Raw genomic sequence first — 24,672 nt, 5'->3', positions numbered from 1 at the left:
AACTTCTGGAGAGTAATTCTTTTCGTTGCCTTGAATTGACAACAGATTGTTTCAACGTTTGTCGAGACTTAAAATTCTGACTGAGATATCTTAATGATGCATTAAAAATTGCATACAAAAGGTTGAAGCCAGATGATTGTCAAGAAAGTCAAGACATTTTCTCTGCGATGGTATTTCTAAAATTACCTGTCGCTTATTTCTTACTTATTCCTTCATATATTTATTTTCTTTATGTTTCCACTGAAAATTTTGCAGCTTCGCGAAAAACTTTCATAATAACAATTTTATTCCAAACTTTTGACTATATTTTTTTTCTTTTAATATCAAAGTCAGTTAAAATCAACATAATTTGTGTTGGGGTGTTTAAATTGTTCGTCTTTTTTAGGTGCGAAGCATTCTTTTGGAAATTTTATTTTGGAATATTTGTACGATTGAAGACACCAAATTCTGGATTATAGAATTGTAGTGTTTACGATTTTTAAATTTCTGTTTTTCTTTGTGAGACCAAAAAAAAGTAAATCGACGCCTCCATTCAATTTGAGTATGTGCTGACAGGGCCATGTATATTGAATGGAGGCGTCGAAATAGTCATAGGAATATTATGCGTATAACGTACGTATCATTTTGATATGGTTAAACTATTTTAATATCTACGTCTGCGTTGAAACATTTGTTAATAAACCGTTGGCCATCATCTCTTGTGATTTTTGTTGGAGATGAAAAAATGCCTGTCGTGTTTTCTTCACAAATAAAATAACTTTATCATATATATTTGTTGATTTAGTTATTCAGCGTTTTTAGTTATTATTCATTTTTATAAATTTATTTGAAATTGAAGCATCGATGAGTTGTTAAATTTCTGTGAAATATTAACATTTAAAAACTGATCACCTTCATACTTACGAAGAAATTAATTAATACATGTTCCATATCAATTTAATGAATTTTTAAAAAAATGTTGACTCGACAAACACTAAATACATATATTTAAAAAATATTTATTCCCCTTGAAGAGGAAAAGTAACCAATTATAATATTCCCATTAATAATATGGCAACCAATTTAAATTTATTTTAGCATTTTGTTACATAACATTTTTAAAACACTCTTAAGAAATTTAAATTCCGCGCTGTATTAACAATTCAACTCCTGCACTTCCGCTCAAAAATTAGATATTAAGATTTAAAAATCTGCTTCTAATAGCGTATAAAAATAATATAATAATTTACTGAATATCATTTTAAAATTACATTCTCATGCGAATTCCCTGACTCTTAAATTTCATCATTTTAGTTAGCGCCCCTCCGACATTAGATTTCGCGATCTCTTTTTTTTCAAGCCTCTACTCTCATCAAAATCTGGACTTGTTTCTACCTGGTCTTTATTTACGGAAAACACTCTTAACCACCTGAAATAAAAATTGAAAAATGTTTACGTTTTTGCAGTTGCTAATATTTAAATTTCCTTTAAACATAATCAATCAAACTTCCCGTTTGAATTTCGCGCTCAACTACTCACGTAAAAACGGGTGGATGTTTTCTGAAATGGACGTACTTTGACTTCCGGTCAGTGTCGCGTGAAATCGTTCCGTTTTTCAGTACGGCGTCGCAGCACCGAAGTGCAGTTTTTGGAGTGTGTACATATAAATGGCGGCTGACGCAAAATGGTATTTCACAAAGGAACAACTAGCGATGTCGCCGAGCCGAAGATGCGGTATCGACGCCGATAAAGAACTGAGTTACAGACAGCAGGCCGCAAATCTCATCCAGGATATGGGACAACGGCTCTCTGTGTATCCTTTTAACGCTTGATTCTGAAATTCAACTTCCCCCTCTTCCCCGCTCGTGTTCGCATCGAAAGAGACACTCGTCGTCGATTTTCGCCAAGTTTTTGCACAGGTATGTTCCCGATTTTTGATTAGCTCGTCCTCTGGCACATCGTGGTTTATAAGGATCATCCCAAAGTGCCCCAGGCGACTGTAAACACGAGAAACGAATTCACGGAGGTCACGCGTCATGGAACTCCATATTGGAGAAACGTGGGCTGCCTGCATTGGTTTTTACAAATTTTCACCTTTCTTTCTGACTCTTGTGACCGTTTCTCGTGGAGGATCGCGTTTTTCAGAAATTTTGAAAAAATAAACTCGTTTCGTAGGACAAACGACGAGGATTGTATGGCAGTCCTGCCAACCGAGCTCGCTTGCAATCGCTTACGCAATTTTCATTCGCATTAATGATTAGTTTTCTGATTTACTATTCTTTTCGTTAATTTTCGTGACTTTTCAGTATGAAACTTGTCGCATTTTGCAGATTGGTGCAAATTCTTAATCAAGACCTTCGAAATCCATTCGGATTTCGATGGGAATGAGTCTATTGAATGCTTAATTTCCGATTTTTTGTGTACGCTTGGGTGTGCTAGTTAGATTCTCACTTTTATTCGTTCTCGTTTTCCAGCGAGGATTTCAAAATTTCGAGTGTTTTGGAAAACTTGTGACGTGTCGGGGGTCAGTTCTGATTCCAAAGTTTTGTAAACAGAAATTGTAGCACGAGGTCATTTTGAGATCTTTGTGAATCAGTTGGCCTTGATTTTCCCCAGATACGAGAACCGTTATTCGCTTTTGGCCGATTTGACCCTTTTTTGGAGCATTTTTGCGCTTGCTAAGGATTACTCTGCACAAAATTTAGTTTTTATTATTTTTAGCGTCTTTTATCAATTTATTGTTATCAGAGGTTATAATTCACACATATAAATTGTGTATCATGCATTTTTCATACTTTTGTGTACTAATGCGTATGAGAAATAAGGAATTTTTATATTATTCAACTATTTACTTATTTTTCTTATTGCCTTTGATTTTTTATATTATTTTACACGTATTATGTCTTATCTTCATTGCCAAATCCTTAACCTAACATTTACCAAACAGTTGACAAAATAAAGCAAAAAGTAGGTCACGTTCAATTTCCAACAACGATTTTACAGAATTTGATAAATCTCTATTTTTAGTTTGAATAATATTGTTTAAAAACATTTATTTGTCTTTTTAACCAATTTGCATTCTCTTAAGAACTTGAAAAATCTTGAGCTCAATGGAATTTTCCGGATGCTACTATTTCGGGACATATTTAGTTTCCCCTTCTTCATGACTGTGCATTTTCACTATAAGGATTTTTCTACCTGGAAAGCTCGCATCATAGGTGTTGTAGGTGGGCTCAAACCCTGGATATTTATCTGCTCTTTCTCTATTCGCGAAAATCCAGATTCTAGTTTAGGCTTGACCTTTTAATTTTTCTAACTAACATAATCACTATTTTTGTTACTTAAAAATTATTTAAACTTTTAAAATAAACATTTTTTTATTATTATTCTCTAACATATCTATATATAAATATATGCTTAATAGATACATTAAAATTATTACTTAAAAAATATTTAAAACACAATTCATGAGTATTCAGAGTTCGTTGCAGTGCCTACTTTGGTTTTTGCAATGTTCTTCGAAGAGCTTTAAAATTATTATTCTTTTTTTTGGAATTTCTTATACAGGTTCCAGAATAATCTACTAGACGTCCAAGATTCGCAGTATGAAGTTTTTAACACTTCCTTACAATTTGTCCAGTTTCAGATTCCAGTTTATTTCCATTTATGTATTTCAAGATGATTGATACTTTTATTGATGATTGATGGTTGATAATTTATAACAGCAGAAATTTGTACGACGTTGGGGATCCTTCCATTTATATTTATGTGTAATGCTTTGGGTACCTGGGTGACAATTTGTGATTAATGAAAAACTTCTAAAAGGGGATGTTTAATCGTCAAATTTGATCATCTTCAGTATTAATTGTAATCTGAATTTCAAGAAAAAATAAAATAAACTACATTATTTATACGAAATTGTTCTTTCTGTTTTCTAGTCTTACCACGCAAAAGTAGTCAGTTTATTATATTAATCCTTTAATGGTGTGCAAAAGTTGAAATTATTTTATTTAGAGGAATCAATTTTAAATTTTCAAATTTAATTCACTTTTTGTATTGCTTTTTCTTTTGTTAGTAATATGGATTTATGGTATTTACAAAAAAGTAGAAAAGACGAAAACACTATTAGAGGATTAAGGGAGTTGCTTTTTGTTTCATTTTATATAAATTGCGAGTCGAGTTCTTTAAATTCTGTCCACTCATAGGATGTCAGTTTTTATATTAAGTATGGTCAAATCTGGGAACGTATTCTTTATTGTTCCTTTTTTTGTATTCTCATATTTTATTACTATAACTGTTATTGCCTAAATCTTTGTATGGTAAACCAGAATATTGATATGCCACACCGTTTGAATGAAAAGAAAACGTGAAATATTTCTGAATATATTTTTTCCGTTAGTTCCCTCTTATGAAAAAATTTAAATTATGTAGTTTTTTCTGAAAGAGAATAAATAAATTTATTTATTATTTATAACTATTGAGAATCGAAGTTTCATTCTTAGTTAATCTTGTAAATATTAATATTTATTTCTATTGCGATGTAAATTTCAATTGAATTATTAATTTTTTTAATAATCCGATAAGCGTAAAGTTTGAACCTTGAACCATCAACATTATTATACCAAATTTAAAGCAGATTTATTTCGCGTGATGGAAAATTAATTTTGGGCAATAACGGCGAATATCAATGTTTTTTCTTAAATCCGTTTTCTCTTATAAGGGTTAAATTTGTATCCTTTGTATGCAATTGGAGATAAAAAATTTCTATTTCTTACAGTATCTGCAAAGTATTTTTAGTTAATGAAATATATAGGTTTTTGAACATTTTGATTTTTGTAGAAACTAAAATAAAAAAAACACAAAATTCACGTTCGATACTTTCTAAAATAAATGTTAAAAGCAGTAAAAAATATCAATTTATCTTCCCATTCACGAAAAAATAACTGAACAGCGACTGAAGGACAAATAAAACAATTTAAAAATATTAATATTTTATTTAAAAAATGTGATTCGAGATTTAACTAAATATTTGTTGAAAAAGAATTATGAAGTTAAAAATAAGGAAACAAATTTTTGTTTATGACGAACAAAATTTAGATTTGAAGGTTTATCAGTTTAAAGCAAATACTTCTATTCATAAACAGATTATAAAAGGCAAAGAAATGTTTGGCGCCGTAGAAAATTTCGATAAGATTTCTAGAAATCGTACTATTATTCCTCGAGTCTTTAATTTTTGCCATACGAGAATTCGAGAGAAAAATTGTCTTTTGGATAATTCCTATCAGTTTTCACTAAAGAATTATAAAAAGTTTTGATTTTCAATTGAAGAGCTAATCTAAATTTGGGAACGTACAAAATAAAATTCAATTTAATTTCGATCCGTGTAAATTGAAAATTCTATTTTATTTTCATTGATTATTATATCGTTGGATCAACTTATAAAATATTGTTAAAGCTACAATTCTATAGGAAAATTTATTTTCTGAGATTAAACGTATTTACACATAATAGTATATTATGGTGCATGTTTTTGGTACGAGTTATAGGCGAACGCCTATCCTTCTCCCCCTTGGTGCATACGATATTTGTTATAACAAGTGGATGATTTCGGACATTTCTCGAAAGACAGTCATGATTTAAGAGTTGGGCCTATATTAATTTTTGAATTAAATTTTAAAATGTCAAAATTATTCTGAAATTTTCTATAATTTATGGCAGTTTTACAGGAAAATATGGTCACTTACTACAAATTACTCAAAAAAGTCAATTTTATACTTTTTTGGGGTAATTTATTAATTTTTTGGGGTAATTTATGGTAATATTACATGTAATTTATAGTAACTTATCATAAATTCAATTCAAACCTGTCTATAAATTTCCGAACATTTTCGGTCATTTATGATAATTTTACATGTAAATATAGTAATTCACCATAAGTGATTAAAAATTTAATTTTAAACATTTTTATAAATTTTCGGAAATTTATTAATTTTTTGGGTAATTTGTTGTAATATTAGAGGTATTTTATAGTAACTTACCATACATTGCTCAAAACTCAATTTAAAAATGTCTATAAAGTTCCGAAAATTGTCATTTATGGTCATTGTACATGTGAATATGCTAAATTACCATAAGTTACCCAAAATTCAATTTCAAACATTTTTATAAATTTTCGGAAGTAATTAATTTCATAGTCATTTATGGAAATTTAAGACAAATTACCCAAAATTCAATTAAAAAGTGTATATATTTTTGGAAATTTTTGGTGATTTACGGTAATTTGATCGATTATATATGGTAATTTTCCATAAATTACCGTACAATTCTATTTTCTGCATTCTTTATTATCCTCTGACGTCACTTTTTACTCCCTGAGGAGTAAAAAGTAGAGCTTTAGCCACGCTTCATAGGCGTCGAAAAGGGTTCAAATCATGCATGTGTCATTAAAAAACTATTACATTTTTTTAAAATATTGGTGGTTATCATTCATATTTTACACTTTATAATTCGAAAGGCTATCCTGCACGGAGATAAATTTCAAGGGATTAATACATCAAAGCGCGTGATTTTAGACCTACAATTTTTACGCGATTTAAAGTCTCGGACTCTGTGATCTAAAAGAACACAATTCCGTGCGGAAATGAAATTAATTTATATTGCGTAAGTGGCCACCCGATTTTCCTAAACATCTTATATACCCTTCACTAACCTAGCGAATACATTATAGAGAAGGTTCAAGATGATTAAAACTTAAAAGTTCAGTCAATTTTCTTTATACTTAAATTCATATATTGAAACTAATTTAGAAAATTTATAACAAATAATTTCCTTAACCAATTTTGATTAGTACGCAACTATGCATCAATACAGCCATCGTGTACATGCATCGATTCTATGTATTCCACTCGCTAACACAGTTCCCCAGGAACAAGATAGCGGCGGCAGCCCTCTTTCTGGCGGCGAAGACAGAGGAGCAGCCGCGGAAATTGGAACATGTCATCAGATGCGCACACGTGTGTCTTCACAGAGAAGGGTCAACTCTTGACATGAAGTCGGATGTGAGTGTCAAGCTATTTCAAATTGAGACGAAATGAAAAAAAAAAATCAAAATCACCTGCTGCTTAATCGCTGGTATGTCTCATTGCAGCAATATTTGGAGCAGGCTAATGAGCTGGTGTCAAATGAAAGTGCCCTCCTTATGACTCTGGGCTTCGAACTTGCCATTGACCACCCTCATACTCACGTTGTTAGGTGTTGTCACCTAGTAAAAGGTGAGTCTTTTGGTGTCGAAGTTGATCAAGGTGAATCTCTTTAATATTTTTTTAAAAAGCGCCCCACTGATGTTTTCTTTTGCCGATTTAACGCCTTTCACTTCTGAGGACTCGTCCTTTTTCTGGATTTTTTTCCTAAATGGAAGAATTTTGGGGGAGATTTCAGAGATTATATAATAAACAATCGAAGCAAGTGAGAGCCAACCAAAAAAAATTATATCAACATTCGTGGGACGCTAATAATTAATCAGAAATTTATATTTCACTCAAAAAAGGACCAGAATGACTATTTGCAATTTTTATTTCAGCGAACAAGGACTTAGCCCAGACTTCGTACTTCATGGCATCTAACAGGTGGCTACAAATTATTTCCTAGTATCTCTTACTCTTAGAAGCCTTCTGGTCAGATAAATTCCGCTGCAACATTTTTCCAAGCTCGACATTCGCCCTCTTTATACCCACGTAACTCTAACTTGTTTCTCTAATAACTTTTCTTTCACGAAACCTACAAATTTGAAAGTTAAAAATAAAAATTGTAAACTAAAGAATAAAAAGAGTAGCACGAATTTATCAACTTACCAAGTAACCGACTAAAATAAACTGGGCCAATGTTTCGCATGGTAGCGGTAATGTCTGGTTCTAAAGAGAACGTAACCAAAGCAATAAGCAGTTTAATTCGGGAAAAAAGTTATTAATGCCAACGCGATACGAAGTTTATTTCACGATGAGGACCCCCAGGTAAATAGAATCTTCTAAAAGACTGATCGTTTTCTGTACGTTATGGTAAATTCTTTTGTTTCGTTTCGCCTTCAGTTCCACATGCCGGATGATACTTAGCACCTCGATAACAATCTGTAGGGAATGAATGCGAGTTCTAGTGTGCGAATGTGCTTCTTTTTCTTTCATTCATTCAATATTCCTACGTGTCACATCATTTCTCCTTGATCAAAATTCCCTAAAGCGGGATTGGACCCGTGGAGTTTTAATCGGTATCCAGATATTTATCTCCTAAGAGCATCCATTAGACAACTTTTTTTTTAAATGCTTAGAGTTCTATTCGGCATGAGGATTCTACAATCATGGCGAAAACTTAGAACCGAAATGTTCTCTTAAATCTGTGAACTCCTCATTATATAGCTTTCTTTTATCTTCCTCTCCAAGCCGTTCTCTTTTATTCCTCTTTTTTTTTGGCTTTGAGAAAGACATTTCGAAGGAAGATATTCTATGTTTCAGTTTACACTTGACGACAATGTGTCTTCAATACCGGCCCACTGTTGTTGCCTGTTTCTGTATTCATCTTACTTGCAAGTGGTCAAATTGGGAGGTAATATATCAATTAACTTTTGTTCCTCAATCTAAATTAATTTAACACAGAATTACCAGATTAAGGAATGTTCACTTGTTACAGATTCCGCAGAGTAATGAAGGAAAACATTGGTTCTGGTACATCGACAAAACTGTGACGATGGAAATCTTGCAAAAGTTGACGGCTGAATTTCTACACGTATTCGACAAGTGTCCCTCGAGACTCAAAAAGAAGATTAAAAGCATGAATGATCACCAAAGTCCGAACATGGGTCATCCCATTTCAAACTCACCTTTCGTAAGTTTCTTTATCCATATTTTGAGAAATTATCCATTTTTTTCAATTCTGCAACGAATTGTTAGATTTAAAAACATTTCTCACGAAACGTATTAGAATAACGTAGCCTTGTGCCAAAAAAGTAGCTAATAATGAAAAAGGATTGTTCGAATCCTACCTATAAAAACATTTCTCTCCTTATTTTCTAGGAGACCGAACCTCGTAAGATACAATCGCCAGCGCCCGATGGAGGTCCAACCTTTCAGTCGAATCGGCCTCACCACCCAGTAAAACACGAACACCCAATTAAACACGAGCATCAGGTAAAACACGAGGAAAAGAAACCTTCGATGCCAGCTCGGTCCTCCATGGACGTTCGTGACTATCGGGAAAAGAAGGAACGAGAGCGACTCGATCGAGAAAAACAGAATACAGCTGGGTCCTCGAGCGGACCAAGCAGTCTTCCTGATCTCAACAAACATCATTCGCACCATCATAAACCAGTTCCTGGACCCATTCCGCACAAGCAACCTCCAAACTCTAATCAGAAATCAGCACTTCACCATAATCACCACCACAGGCCAGATATGAAAATGAGTCAGTCGATTCCTCAAAGACACTCAAGCAGTCAACCCAGGGAACCAAATCGAGATCCAAGTCGTGACCCGAATCGAGATCCGAATCGTGATCCGAGTCGAGATCCAAGTCGCGACCCGAATCGTGATCCGAACAGACAACGAGCTCCTCGAGATTTTAACTCTAGTGGAACAAGTGGATCCTCGATGTATCCTCACCATAATATTTCGCAAAAGGAGACGATAGACGCTTCTCAACCCGATCCTTCTGCGAGACTTGACTCTGGATTGCCTCAAGAGTCAGCTGTTCATCCCAATGTTCAAGACAGGATGAGCAACAATAACCACAATGTACATAGAATAAGCTCACATGATAAAAGGTACGACCCGAGACATAATAAAGTACCAGAACATCGAAAAGAGGATCAAAAAGCCTATCCGGAATATCGTGACATGTCTCGAGTTGATCGCCAGAGGAAGCCCGATTCTCTGGAGCAGAGGAGTGAAGAGGTTCGGAAGCTTATCGAGAAGCCACTGCCGCCCCCGAAACCTAAAGCTGAGGTCCAGAGGGAGGATTATATTGCCCATATACTGAAACAGTCGCATCATTCCAAACATAACCAGTCGGACAAGCTGCAGGGGAATTCCGGACAAAGTTTGTCGATTCCGGCCTCACCGCAGGTCCAGCAAAAGTCCTTGCCCAAACCTATGTCGCATCAACACTCGAGTCATGGGATGCAGCAGTTTGTAAAAGAGTCGGTCAAGAATGGAAGTTCACACTCGGCGGTTCCTGTTAGCAACGAGGAAGTCAAGGTGGAAAAGAGGCCAAGACATGAGGAGGATAGGAGTCTGGTTCAGCAGCAAAATGCGATGCCAGTTAAACCCAAGTCGCTTTTCAGCCCAGAGAAAACACAGCGAGAGGTGAGTTTTGGTTTATAATTCAAATTTAGAACTTACTGTTCCTTATTCTGCACGAATTTTCCAAAAACTAACCAATTTCTATCTTTTCAGACGCCTCGAGAATCTCACCAGCGGTCCAAGTCTCGGCAGAAGACACCACCTTCGGCTAAAGCTCCTAAGCAATCTCCTCTCGATATGTCGGCTACTCTCATATCACCATTCTCGAGCCCATCAGGTTTGCAGCAACAGGATATGGTCAAGCGGCATCCGGCCGATGCCGCAAATTCATCTCACAAGCGACACCGGGGCTTGAATGAATTAGATCAATCTGCGTCCTCCAAAGACGTCCTCTCCTCCATCTTCAAATCAACGAACAGCATACCTGAGCTGCTTCAACCAATCGCGGATAATCCTAACAGAAGCGCTTCTTTCCTGCACGACACAAAGATTAGCGAACTCATGAAACCCTTTGAACCAGAGCCCACACTGGCATATCGGGCGTCTCATGGTCCTCTCACCAACGGCGTTGAAAGCAGAATACCAAGACAAGACTTTCCCGAAGCACAGGAATTCCCTAAAACTCAAGACTTTTCAAAATCTTCTCAAGACTTTTTCAAGAATGCTCAGGAGTTCTCCAAGATTCAGGACTTTCCTAAACACATGCTTCAATTTCCAAGAGTCGAGTTACACAGGATTCCCGACATTCCGAAAAGTTCTAGTTCTAGCGTGGCCTCGAAAAGCACTCCCGTCTTTCCGAAGAATCCTCCAGACTACGTGACTCAAGAACTCCAGGAATTCCTTGTGACACAAGACCCTATCGTTTTTTCGAAGCAAGAGCTGAATGACCTCACTGAACCAATTCCAGAAGTCAAAAACGAGATTAAATCCGAACCACTTGAGGATTTCTCTCACAACAAGATAAAAGCCGAGCCCCTCGAAGACATCTCTCGCATCAAGGTCAAATCCGAACCCCTTGAGGAATTCTCTCGCACCAAGTCCGCTCAGAGCATCAGCGCCTTACTTCAGGAACCCTTGGCTACCATGCCTTCTCTCCTTCAGCAGTTCACCCAGCCTCCAAAGCCTACTCAAGAGTTCCCACCGACCTTGACCCCAATTCTGCCGCCCGAGATAGCAACACCAGAGCCATTTGTCTCCACAGTCGACATGGGCGCGCTTTCGGGTTCCACAATTGACTCCACTCTTTCTGCGGTGAGCATACCAATTCTACCAATCGCTGTTGAGGAGAAAAAGAGCGAGCACCACAAGAGCGAGAAGAAAAAGAAGGAGAAGAAACATAAACACAAGGACAAGGACAAGAGCAAGGAGAAGCACAAACACAAGCACAAGGATAAAGATAAGGAACGACATCGTGACAAGGAGAGGAAAAAGGCGGAGCAGGGGGAGAACGTTCCCACAGAGCCGATCAAGATCACTATTCCCAAGGACAAGATCAACTTGAGTAGTGAATCTCTAGGTTCTGGTGAGAAGCTCAAGTCCCCGCCTGGCAAAATTAAGATCAAGATCGCCAAAGAGAGACTTAAGGTCGCAGAGGCAATTTCTGCCTCGCCGATTCCACCTGTTCAGGGTCCACTCAAGATCAAGATTCGCACTGATGCAATATCGAGGACTAGCACGAGTACTGGAGACACGACGACGCACGAGAGTCGAAAACGCGAACGGAGCGACGAGAACCCGACCACCAGCGGACCACCGACCAAGAAGCAGCAGTCGGTCTCTAATCCTGGATTTGTTCCGCAGAGATCCAACGAGAGACAGAATGGCAGGCACTATAACTCCGGCAGTAATAATAAGGTACGTGGAAGCGGCAGAGGTGGCCGCCACTTTCCACCGCGCCAGCCCTACGCTCAGCAGCTCCGCGAAGGTTTCTATCAGCACTCTGAACATCCTTTTCCGGGTGCTCGTGGTCCTAGAAATCCTCTCCTTCGACCTAATCATCCGGGTGCAAATTCACAGAGGGGTGAGCCCTTCTTTTTTCCCAATTATCCACCACCTCCGATTTATAATCCCGGGGGGTTTATGTATGATCCAGGGGTTTATTATCAGCCGTATCAGCAACAGCATCAACCGAGATTTAATATGTACCCTGGGAACATGATTGTGACTCGGGATGGCACGATTGATACGAGTGTTCCACCGCCGGCTTTGCCTCCCAATTTGAGAAACGCGAGGAATAAATCGGAGGCGTTTAATCCTCCCGCGCAAAAGGGAGAGTGTCCACCTCCTTTGCCTGATGGACCTCCACCTAGTTCCTCTCCTCCACCACCCCCTCCTCCACCTGAGTAGAAGTTAAATATTTTGCATTTTAGGTAGAGTAGTTGATTTTTTGTCTTTTTTTGTATTAGAGGGTAGATGATGTTTGGAGTTTGGGGTGATTCTATGAAAAAAGCCACGACGAGGAGAAAAGTTTATGGAGAAAGAAATGTTTGAGGATCTTCTGGGGAAAAAGTTTAGAGAGGAATTTATTATTGAATATAAATTATTCAGATTCGTTATTTTGTTTTATATATTATTTTAGAGCGAGAAGTTTCCCAAATTTTATTGATTTAAAATTGAATTTTTTTTATTTCTTCTATTTTTTAGTGAGTAAGGAAAAGTTTTGTAACTTTATTTTTTTTTACTTTTTTCACTATAGATACAATATTATATTTTTCTGGTTGTGAATTGACATATTTTTTAGGTTTTATCGTTTTTATGTTTGGAAATTGTCAACTGAAAATTTTCGATTGGAAAAGATTTTAAATTGAAGACTATTATTTGAAAAAAATCCATTCAACACCCTTTAATTTGGAAATTATTTCCATTTAGCTATAATTTAATTGAACATATTTTCAGTTGAGAAATGCAGGATATATTAGTCCAGTTTTAAATTTATAGAGAATTTAAAGAGAAAATTTTCGAGTTAGAAAATGATTGGGCACTTAAAAATTAATGACAAACAAAATACATATTTTCATATTCAGTCATTTTCCACGCCAAAAATTTAAAAGGAATTTTATTTTTACATTGTGATATTATTGCACTTTTCTCCTTTTTATACTCATCAAAATTAAAATAATATAATTTATTTCAATTAGTATATAATTTTTGAATATGAATATTAGTAAAATATTCAAAAAAGACAAACAAAAAGTTTTGTTCAACATAGTTTTTTTTTTAATTAGGAAAAGTAGCATGGGTTAAAATTATTGCAAACATTTCTTTCTTCGCAAAATGTCTTTTTTAAAGTGCAATTTTGAAAAGTTTGTGATTTGAATGCTTAAATAATCAGAAACGTATCTTTTTTTTTTTGCGCGCTTCTACACTTCAGATAAAAATGGAAGTCTGTCAAAAATTGAATATCACATTTCTATTTATAGATTTTTTTGAATTGACGAAGCGTTTGTTGTTCATACCAATTCGAGAATGATACATTAATTTTTTTTATATAACGCTTTTTTCAGTAGAGGCATTTTTCTTTTATTGGAGATTTTCAAACAACATATATTTAATTTGCAATTTAATTGAGAAAAAATCGGAACAAATAAAGAGAATTGCCTACTAAAGAAAGTTAACAAAAAAAATATCCCAGTGATTTCATCGTAGTTACTAATTGTTTTCTAGATCATAAAAATCCATTTAAACCTATATAGCAATATTAATTCTGCATGTTGACAAAGCCAAATGCTTCGTTAATTAAGTGGCGAAAGTGATTACACAACATGTTTTATTTTATTTTTTTAAATACAAAAAAATTTCTTTTAGTTTTTCAAAGATTTGAAAAATGCTTTCGTTCTCATAATGTTGTTTTCTTCTCTATTATTTTTTCTCTTAGAGTCCAGTTTTTTTTATTTGTGTGCATAGTAGATTTAGGAGCATGGGATTGTTCAAAAACCTTACTATTTATGTATGTACTTGAACTTGATTTAATTTTTTTTTTTTTTTGAGAAAAAGACGAATTTAATAAGGATGATAAAACTGATTGTTAGTGAAGCCAGCCTTAGAAGTTAAGACCATTTTTTATACATACATGACACAAAAGTAGTCAAATCTAGGGAATTCCTTAGGAAAAGAAAAGTATTTTAAAAAGACAGCTAAAAGCTGGACTTTCATATTTATTTTATTATTATTTCTCACCCAACATGTGAAAACTTCACAATTTATTTTAAGGAAGAGAATGTTTCCTTTAGTGATTTTTGAAGCTGACACGAGAAAATGTAGAAATGCGTTCAGAAAATGACAAAAACATTGTTTCCTTTTTATTAGGGGTAATTTTTAATAGTGACACTAAATTTAATTTTAAACTTTTAATCTAAGACATTGTGACCAGTTTTAATAATGTTTAAAGAAAAAGAAAATTAAAAAAAAAGTACACAAAAAACCAAGTCTGAATCGTTATCTTTAGAAGAAAAAGTATAGCCTTTCCGATCAAATGCTTTAGCGCAAACATTCATTTACAAATTTTTCACCAACTTTAAAGTTTGAGAAGAATAGACACTTATTTTTTTACTTAGACTTTAGTATAATATTATTATAAAGGAGCAATTTTCTACCAGTGAATATTTAAAATAAGTTTTCTCTTTAAGTAGTCGATTTTTCGTCTTTCTCATGGAAGTAAATTTAATTCGGTATGTGAAACGTTTGAATTATCGGGAAGATTTCTTTGTAAATTTTGAATAAGACGCTAAAATTCATCATGTGCTACAGAACAAAATAATATTACTCAGGAATGAATAGAGGCAGTGTATTAAAATTAATTGTTAATTACATAATGACGAATAATTAATATATAGATTTACATATATATTCTGAGAAAAAGTGAGTTTATATGTGTTGTTACAGTGTTTGCCATTAAAAAAAATATATATATTAGATGTACATATGACTAGAGTAAATATCGCGTCATCGTCACTATTGTTACGAACATCCCATTTCGAACATTCTCATCGACACTTTGTTTATTAATTTTACGGTGATTATTACACTTATGATTAGTTCTTTTACAAATATTTTTACCTTCGCATTATTTGCGGCATTCTCTCTCATTTTTTTCTTTCTCTGATCCAGACTTTCCAAGAACTGTTGCCATTTGTACTTAACCTGATGAAATTTCTCGAAACTATTAATAACAGTGTTAACATTATTCAAAAGCAAAAGTGAGGTATTCATTTGATTATTGGCACACTTTTTCTCTTTGGAAAATTCTAGGGTTATCTTAGAAAATTAGACAGGTTTAAATTATATTTGAAAGTTGTCCAAAAAGGTTTTCACAGCAGAAGAAAATCTTTCGACAAGAGAGTCATTGTGAGAATCGAGTAATGCTCGCAAAAAGCCCTGATATATTTCCTAGTTTTGTTAATTAATTTTTTTTGTATTCCTAAGGATACGAAAGAATTAAGCATATTAAAACGAGCCTCAGATGTTGATTCGTTTAAAAATATTTGCCAATGAAAGAGAATTATACACGTTTTAATTTAGATATTTTTATAGTTTACACTTTGATGGTGGTTTTTTGATTTCAAAGAGTGAAACATTCCAGTGAATTGATAGTTTTAGTTAATGATTGTTGATCAATCGGAACTTTCCGCGAGATTATTTTCTCTGAACAATATTAATTTAGAGAAAGCGACAAGGTAATTGCTAAGGTAAAGCGACTTTAGATTTTTTACGGCGAAAATGAAAAGAGACTGCGGCGAAGATTTACTGTACCGATTGAGTGTTTTCGAGGATTTACGGCTAATTTTGTAAGCAACCATCAAGAGGAAAAGGATTCGAATGAATTGTAACGCGTACGTTGCTTCGACTTTGTGTATCCAATGTATTTTTACTTGTCGCTTTCGGTTCCTGTTTCAGTCAATTCCGACAATTTAAATTCTGGGCATTTCATATTTCTTTCTAAAATTTCGTCGTTCAAGAGTAGAAGTTCAACTTTGAAAAGTCCTATTTTAGGAAAAATAAAACCGAATCGTGATATATTTTGTAACTAACCCTTCTTGGTTGGAAACGAAAGCAGGAATCGTGGGCGGCATAATCAAAATCAATAAAAATAAACGTTCTATGGAAACGAATATACCTTAGTAATTATTTTGTCTCTTCTTAACTCACTTCGCACATCGCCGCCGCTTTTTGTGTACTAACATTGTTCAGAGATCCTGCGAAAATGCATCATTAGGGACAAAACTTGTTCGCTACGTTATATTAGGTGGAGGTTACTTAAAAAATCAAATTTAATCAATCTCACTTGCGCATGCTGCACGAATTTATAATCTTTTTTTGTAATACCTGCACGATTATTTTGCATGCTTTTAAAATTACCCCTTAGCACCTACATTATATAATTAATTTGATATTTATCGCTTTTATCATCATCACAAGTCACACTTAATCCACAATCAATTTTTTTCACTCAGGTCAAAATTGTTTGTAAAATATTTCACTGCCACATTTGTCAAAAAGGAAACTTTTTTTTTTTGAAGAGCAAAATTCAAATCCGTAAAAAAGTCCTTTGATTTCGAAATATTATCGATCTAGGAATTGAGTTAAATGTGCAATGTTATTTGAACATTAATTTATTCCTCTAATTACCTTATTTAAAAATTAAGTTGAATTTTATTCGATTTTAGTTTTTAAATTCGATTAATGATTCTATTTTAAATTGATATCTGGAATCGATAATTCGTAAAAAATGTAAATCGATCACTCATCAGTAGAGTAGAGGCAATCGAGTTCATTCACATTCACATTTGTGCCCCTTCCTTCTCACCTTACCGAAGTGAAAGAAACGACAGGTGTCGCTCTGTGAAAAGCAGTCCTTTATTTGCTTTATCAACAGGAGGAAAACATTTTCGAATTACAAATTATTATTCATCCATTTTTAACTCGACTAATTTTAAAAGTGATATTTAAATTCCTCATTATTGAAGCTTCTGTGTTGTGGAATTCTAACCTTGATTCACATCGATCCTTCTCTCAATTAACTCTCCATATGTTTGACATTTGCGAGCAAAATTCCGATTTAAAAAAAACCCGGGGTGATTTATATAAAATTAGTGATGCATTTAATCACATTTCATAATTCACCATTTTTTCATTCAATATTTATTCACATTTTATGATAATTAGGTTGACCGCATTCCTTATTTACTCTGTTGGTAATTTTCATACCTTCCGGGTTCTGAAATTTTAAATTCATTGTATTTATAATCTGCAATATTTGGTAAGTATTTTAAAAGAAAAAAGTGATTGACAGGATTTTTTTCCAGTTTAATTATTCGCGTTACTGAAAAGCTGCTTTCCCAAAATTGTTTAATTTTCCGAATTGAATAACAAGCCAATTAATTAAAAATTTTCCTTTTGTTTCAGGAGAAGCACTCGTCGAGTCATCATAAGAGTTCGCATAAGTTATCACAGCAGTCGACGTAGTGGAAACCCTAGATAGGTAAATAGCAAAAAAAAATTGTCGAGTGACTTTTTCGACCGGAGCTAATCTATAAGACCGGAGAAAAACTGTGAAAACTCGAAAAATCATATAAAAGGAAAAAAAACATTGTACAAAGGACATCGCCGTTGATTTACGCCCGAGACAAAGAAATGCCTCGAAATTTAGACGCGTTCGTCTATTAAGAAAATATTTTTCCTTCCCTTTCTCACGTGCTCCGACTTCGATCTAAACGCCGGGGAAAATTGCATCAAATATTTCTAGTGTTTAAATAATATTTCAGAATATTTAATTCTCAAATTCTAGCGTCTTTAAAGTATTTTGAGGTCTTTTTTGTTAACACTATCAAATCCTTCAGACGCGAGAGAATTATCAGTAGGCAAATTCTAGAAATATTTGATGGCAAATTTCCTCTGGTTTCTCACATTTTCCGGCTTTTCGCGATACTTTCTTATCAATATATTATCAATTCGGGTTGATTCGATGGAGCGAGATAAGAAGATATAATAAACAGGCGCTGTACGTTAGTAAATCTAACGTAACTTAATTTATCGTTGCACTCTCTCGGATAGATTATAAATATTATAAATAATTATATAAATCCATGGGAAAAGGTCGGAAGCGAGAAAAGGGTGTTATATAAAACTCAGGTCAAAGTAGATATAATAATTGTATGCGAAGAGGGAAATTCTCTCCGATTTTTTCGTTCCTAAACTTCCTCTCTCTTTGCGATTCTGCTTTTTTATGTTTAGAGCATACACAGTAATTTCTGAAGGCCAAGTATGTAACAATAGATTAGAAAAAAATGGAGGCCTCAAAATTGCTTGAGCGTTTTGAATAATCCTCAAACCTGGCGTTTCCGTTCAAACTCATGTAAAGAAAAGTAAATGATGAAAAAAGTAATTTTAAAAATAAATTAAATTTAGCCAGAAATTGAAGAAAAAAAATTAAGCTTGAGAAAATAAAACTGAGATTGAACTGAAAAAACTGGTTTTTACAAGCTGGACTCGATTTTCGAGACTCCTTTTGCTTTCCAAGACTGACTAGAATTATTCTACGTTTATAACGCAGACTCTCGCCGAATTTCTGATTTTCTCACACCGAGACAGGGAGAAAAGGGTATTTACATAGAGTGCATTTAATATCGAAGTTTAAAAAGTCTAAAATTCCCGGGAATAATTTCGGAGAGAATTTCGCTCGATACTCTTTCTCGTCGTGGCGACGAGTGTTCTTCGTAGACACGAAAATGGAGAAAAAACGAGAAAAAAAAGTAATAAGAAAAATCGGAAATGGAAATGAAACGGTAGTTTGATTTTCCAGACCCGAGAGATATTTATTAATCGACGTTTCACTCTGTAAAATAGCCCCCTCCCTTATCATTATTATTCTTATTACTGGTCGTGTTGTTCAGCGAACCGTCGAATTATACTATCGCTAATTTAGTATAATGACGATAACAATATCGATGAAAACATTCTCAGACTGTAAATAAAATTATTTTGTATGCCAAAATAAACCAAATGGATATGACTACGACACGATGTGACACGTACGTACACGTGAGGATTAAACGAGAAATATATAGAAATATTATAATGATTATTAATTATTATTATTATTAATTGTAAAGACACGCGCATTACACACTCGTGTTATTAACACTTTGAAACTTGAACCGCTTAGGGAATCCGTGAGGACGAGAGGTTCTTGAAAAGCAGAAAATTTAAAGATGCAGTAAAAAAGGTTCTGTCAAAATTTGAATATCGTCAGCATTTTATTTATTTTTTAACTTTTCTTGTCATTCTCAATTGGTATAAATTCTATTCCTAAAGAATTCTTACGATTTTTATGATTTTCGATGAGAAGATCCATTTCAAAAATGAAGCCCTGCATTGTCTTAAATATGAGATTTATGAAATTGTTAAGAGATTTCAAAGATAAAGTTGATAAAGATTTAAAAATAGGAATCCGATTTTCTATTTTTTTAAAGTTATTTTTGAATTTGAAATAAAAATTCTCATCGAATCTGAAAATTTGCCGTGAATAATTGTACTTTTTTGAAATCAGTTTAGAAGATCCTTAGCCAGGAACAAAAGTAATTTAGTGGAATATTTTAATTTCTGATAAATTTAGTTTTTATGTGTACGTGACAATTGAAAAACTTAAAGACGACCTATTATCGTTTCTGAATGTTTATTTGTATTGTGAATAACTGGCTATTTTAAGAAGATAGAAAATAGAAATCGAGCGTTATTCGTTTTTAAATCAACTTTGGTGCAATTGTTGTGAAGACTTTAAATTTGTTCGTGTAATTTTATAAAAAAAAAGAAAAAAAACGAACGTTTGTCTTTAGTTGTAAGAACTTAAGTTTAGTTTAAAAGAAGTATTTTTACATTTTTTGTTTGTTTTTAAATATGGCTAAGAATCTTTTCAAACGGATGAGTTTGCTCAGAGCAAAACAGAATGCAAAGTTTTTTAAATAAATGAAAAAAAACGAAGTTGAAAAGATATGCAAAAACGATGATTTCACTTTTCCTTTTTTACTTCATCGAATTCTCTTCTGTTCTTGCGAGATGAGACATTGGATCTCAAACTGTTTAATTATTTTTCTCTTAGTTACAAATCCTTTCTAAGTTGTTTCGTTCGTTAGTCACGAAAAAAATGTAATTAAAAAAAAGACTTAAGTGTATGTTGAAAATCATAAAAAATTGTTTGCTACTTTTATTTTTGCGGAAATATTGCTCCGTGATTTTTGTTGAGGGTGGAAAATCCGAGGCAAGGGATTCGGGACAATAATTTTTTTTTTAAATCACTGTTTTTAGGAAGTTTTTTTCCTTTGTATCTTTGTTTCATTGTCGAGAGGCTTCATTAAGTATTTTCATAGGCAGATTGTCATCATTAACCGCCTCGCTGGATTTTCATCAAACGAGTCATAAATATTAACTTGAAAGAATTTTTTCGTTCTCTCATGTTACTAACGTCTATTTGTGCCGTTATGTACCTGTAAATATCAATAAAACGACGATATACTCAAACGAAAAAACTCTTATTATTTACCCTCTTTAGTTAACATTTTTCTCATTTAGTTACATTAAGCACCTTCATTTATAGCTGAATGTATTTTACGATTAATTTTTACGAAATTTAATTTTTGTTATAAATATTAAAATGTACAAGAGATTTACATACAATTTTCTTTTTGCCGGCGTATTTCACGTTTAAAGTAGCCCTGCTAATGGGAAAGCTAGTCAAAAGTTATGTCCATTATTTTTTTCTGAAATTTGGAATTAAATACAAAAGGCCGTAGCAGGATAAGCATGGTCTGGGTGTCCCCGCACCGATTTGATCCATATTGCTGGGATAAGTGGCTCCCCATGTGAGATAAATTTACGCCAAGTCTTAACTTGAAAAAATTTGAAAATTAAAAAAAAAATTTTCTCGAAAACTGCTTGAACGATCTTGATCGTTCAAATATATGTTGTAGAATGTAGAGAGTACTGAAAGGAAGTACTTTTGCAACACAAACAATTTTTTCCCCTATATCATGCTCACATTAAAATATTCAATATATATTTTGGGGAAATGATCGTAGCGGTACTTCATAGTTAAAAAAAAGCTACTCGGTAGGCCCCTCATATGTATGCAATTACATAAGGATGAGGGGCCATATTCATGTTTAGCTCGTGACGCAGAAAGTTATCTGCAGTGGTGTAATATAAGCAAGATGCAACATCATTCGATTAAAAAAATATTTGATCGAGAATTTCCCAGTCACAGTGTCAATTGATATTAAGTTAAATAGAAAGATACTTCTCTTCGTTTACTGCTATTTGCCAAACTAATTTCATGTTTGCCCACGATGCACCACGTGAAGGACGTCAGTCAGATGAGCATGACTTACTTTATTTACACTATATACAACTATATACGTCCTTTATTAATAACTTGACAAAAAATATATACACTATATACGAATACACGCACGATACCGAACAATTTACATACAGGCACTTCATATGCGCGAAACATATGTGTATTATTTTAAAGCTGCGGATTAGTTGTTGTCACTGTTTTCTTCGATGAAAGAAAGATTATTATGTTTTGTGAATAAATAACTGAGGATCTCAGCTTTAAAATAATGTAAATATTTTTTGTGTATATGAAGTGTCTATACGTAAATTATTGGGTATCCTCTGTATACTCGTATATAGTGTATATATGTTTTGTTAAGTTATTAATACAGGATGTATATAGTTGTGTATAGTGTCAATAAAGTAAGGGATGCTAATATGACGGACGACCTCCGCGTAGTGTCTTCCTGGGCATACATGAAATTAGTTTGGTGTCAGCAGTAAACAAAGAGAAGTATTTTTCTATCTTCTTATAATCAATTGACACTGTGACTGGGGAATTCACGAGAAAATGAGTTTCTAAACGAATGATGCTGTTGCATCTAGTTTATGTTACACCATTGAGTGTATCTTATTGCGTCATAAGCTAAACATAAAGTTGGCCCCTCATTCTCATGTAATTGAATACATAGGAGGGGCCAGCCAGGTAATTTTTATTCTTTTAAACTATGAAGTGCCGCTACGATTACAAAAAAATTATTTAAAAATTATAGTAATTCTTTTCATCCCCGTGTAATCATCAGGAATTTTTCTCAGAACTTCTTCAGTACTCTCTACATCAAGGTCGGTGAAGCCGTTTTCTAGAAAATTTTATTTTTTTATTTTATGGGTCCCTGAAATATGGGTCACATCTGAGCGGGGCGCCCCAGACTATGCTTATCCTACTACGGCCTTTGGCCAGGATATCAGTTAATGAATTAGGTATCAATTTTTTATGCTGATCAATATAAATTAAATTTTTTTTGATAATTAAATGTAAATTTAAATGTTGATTTGACACGATTCTGGTAAAAGTCATTTTACGCGCTTGGCATTTGGCTAAATTTGACTAAAATTAAACTTAACGTGTTTTTAAGTTAAAATTAACCATTTTTGGAGCCCGCGAAAGGCCTCTCCATAAGATCCTATGTTTTCTTGACACGACTTTAAACATTGACGATTCAAATTTTAACCTGGAAAGGACCCCCAAAAAGGCATTATGTGAAAGAGGACATATTTATCCGCATAAACAAAATAATTTGAATGATTTTTCATTAGACTGAACCAAAAGCCGGAGTACTTTAAAAACTATATTGGGTTAATTTTTGGAAATAATAGAAATCTAACTTTTTACCAATTTTTGGAAATCGTAATTCCATTTTTCCCGCGTTTAGTGAAGATCACAATTTGATTTTTATCAATTATTATAGCGCTATTGTTTCTGGCCATTAGTTTTATTTAATTTATGCCTTTTATTCAATACTAAATTATTTATCAATAAAATATTTATGTAAACGATTTTTCTTTAGTAATTTAAACATTCCCGCTAAAGTAACAGAGGGCACTGTAGTCGAAATTTAAAATTCCAGAATTTGAGGTTAGATAACACGTGGTGTTTGTGTTTTCGTCTGCACATTTTAGAGCTTTAGAGAAAACTTGAAAAGCTTTTGAACCTTCTCCTAAATAAATAATTTATTTATGTATTCATAAAATAATCACGTATCCTATTTTATTTTCAATTACATATGTTACGTGACTGTATTTAAATATTTTTCGAAAGTATACGTCAATCGTCAGTGACAACATTTGTTAGAAATGTTACAATTCTGATTTTATTTCTTCACGTATAAGATATTTGTATCTTAAACACCACTGACATATAAAAGATTTATCGAATACACTTTAAAAGAATGAAATAGTACTATTACGAAGAATCTATCTTATCAAAAGATCCCATTTGGTAATAATGGAAATCGAAAAACAGAGTGTAACGAGTGCCATCGAAAATTTAGAAAAAATTGGTGATTCTAATCCAAAAAGTGATGACAATCTGGTCTCAAATTCTAAAAATAATTTTGAAGATGAAGCAATAATTTCGGAAGTGCCATCTTTGGAATCCGTCGATTCTTCTCCTATTTTGGAGAAAGAAAGCAGTGCAAAAGACGATGTCATTTCTGTTGTTTTTGAAAGTATATCTTCGAAAGAACTCGAGAAAATTCATTCCACTGGGGGTAATTATAGTGTAACATTTACAATTTTAAATTCACTATCGTCTGGTTCAACAATTTGTAATTGAAAATGTTTCAAACCGAGTAATTTCAAATGGAACTATGAACTATTAAAAATGGGACGTCCAATTTCAAATTTGGTGTTTAAACTATTTATATTTTTGCCATTGTTTGCAGCTCCTGCCTATAAACCATGTGCCCTTAGTGCGATTGCCATGGATTATGATACTTCAGATTCTGAGGTTGAGGAAGTGACTCAAGAAACTCAAAATTCAGATGCCCAAAATGAAAATGTCAATGAAGATGAAGATGGTCCAGTAATTCTGAAAGAATACAGAACCAATATTGAAATTACCTGCAGCAGTGATGAAGTTGACAGTGAGGACGACTCCAGTAGCAGTGAAGAAGAATCTGAAGAGAGCAAGAGTGATAATAGTTCATCTGATAGCAGCAGTGAGGACGAGAGCAGAAAGAAGGAATCCCAAAAAGAAAAGTAAGTATTTTATAACCTGAGTCGTGAAATTAATTTAGTTTAATTGTTATAAATTATGAAATCATCTCGGTACATCTTTTCTATAATTGAAGTCTAATTTCTTTTGAACAGGAGCCAAAATGTCAAAACTCCAAATCAGCGCTCTCAACGGGCAGAGAAAGGAGAATATGATGATCTTCCACCGATTGAAGAGCTACAGATCAATGTTCCTGAAGTTCTTTGTGATCCACTTGGAGAAGTGAGCATTTTTTCTTCATTTGATTTAAAATTGAGTAAAACTAATGTAGATGTTCGATTGCTGCAGATAAAATGGCCTTTT

The 24,672-nt window shown here is 33.6% G+C and overlaps 2 protein-coding genes across 8 annotated transcripts in view; both read left to right on the top strand.

Moving 5' to 3' along the window:
* The first annotated feature begins 1,592 nt into the window (after positions 1–1,592).
* LOC117167223 (cyclin-T-like) lies at positions 1,593–20,785 on the top strand. 3 transcript variants are annotated; one of them, XM_033351994.1, is made up of 9 exons: positions 1,593–1,792; positions 6,827–7,037; positions 7,127–7,250; positions 7,559–7,604; positions 8,484–8,574; positions 8,659–8,853; positions 9,042–10,328; positions 10,419–12,119; positions 17,667–20,785. In XM_033351994.1, exons 1-9 carry the CDS (start codon positions 1,647–1,649, stop codon positions 17,724–17,726), a joined length of 3,861 nt encoding a protein of 1,286 aa, XP_033207885.1. In that variant the 5' UTR covers positions 1,593–1,646; the 3' UTR covers positions 17,727–20,785. The 3 variants fall into 3 exon arrangements, with proteins under 3 accessions (XP_033207885.1, XP_033207884.1, XP_033207886.1); XM_033351993.1 differs by having other exon boundaries at positions 7,127–7,280; XM_033351995.1 differs by lacking the exons at positions 1,593–1,792; positions 6,827–7,037; positions 7,127–7,250; positions 7,559–7,604 and adding an exon at positions 7,752–7,988.
* LOC117167225 (H/ACA ribonucleoprotein complex non-core subunit NAF1) overlaps positions 17,673–24,672 on the top strand; it is a 9,005-nt gene continuing 2,005 nt past the window's right edge. Inside the window, exons 1-4 of one of the 5 annotated variants that reach the window (XM_033351999.1) lie at positions 22,119–22,299; positions 22,410–22,436; positions 24,038–24,353; positions 24,465–24,591. In XM_033351999.1, the coding sequence (XP_033207890.1) occupies positions 24,076–24,353; positions 24,465–24,591 (405 nt within the window). In that variant the 5' untranslated portion in view covers positions 22,119–22,299; positions 22,410–22,436; positions 24,038–24,075. The other 4 variants (XM_033352000.1, XM_033352003.1, XM_033352001.1 and 1 more) reach the window with 4 other exon arrangements.

The sequence above is a fragment of the Belonocnema kinseyi genome, chromosome 2 (assembly GCF_010883055.1).
Source record: "Belonocnema kinseyi isolate 2016_QV_RU_SX_M_011 chromosome 2, B_treatae_v1, whole genome shotgun sequence".
Taxonomy (NCBI): Eukaryota; Metazoa; Arthropoda; class Insecta; order Hymenoptera; family Cynipidae; genus Belonocnema; species Belonocnema kinseyi.
The sequence above is the reverse complement of the archived record's forward strand: the minus strand, read 5'-3'. Positions and strand labels throughout refer to the sequence as shown.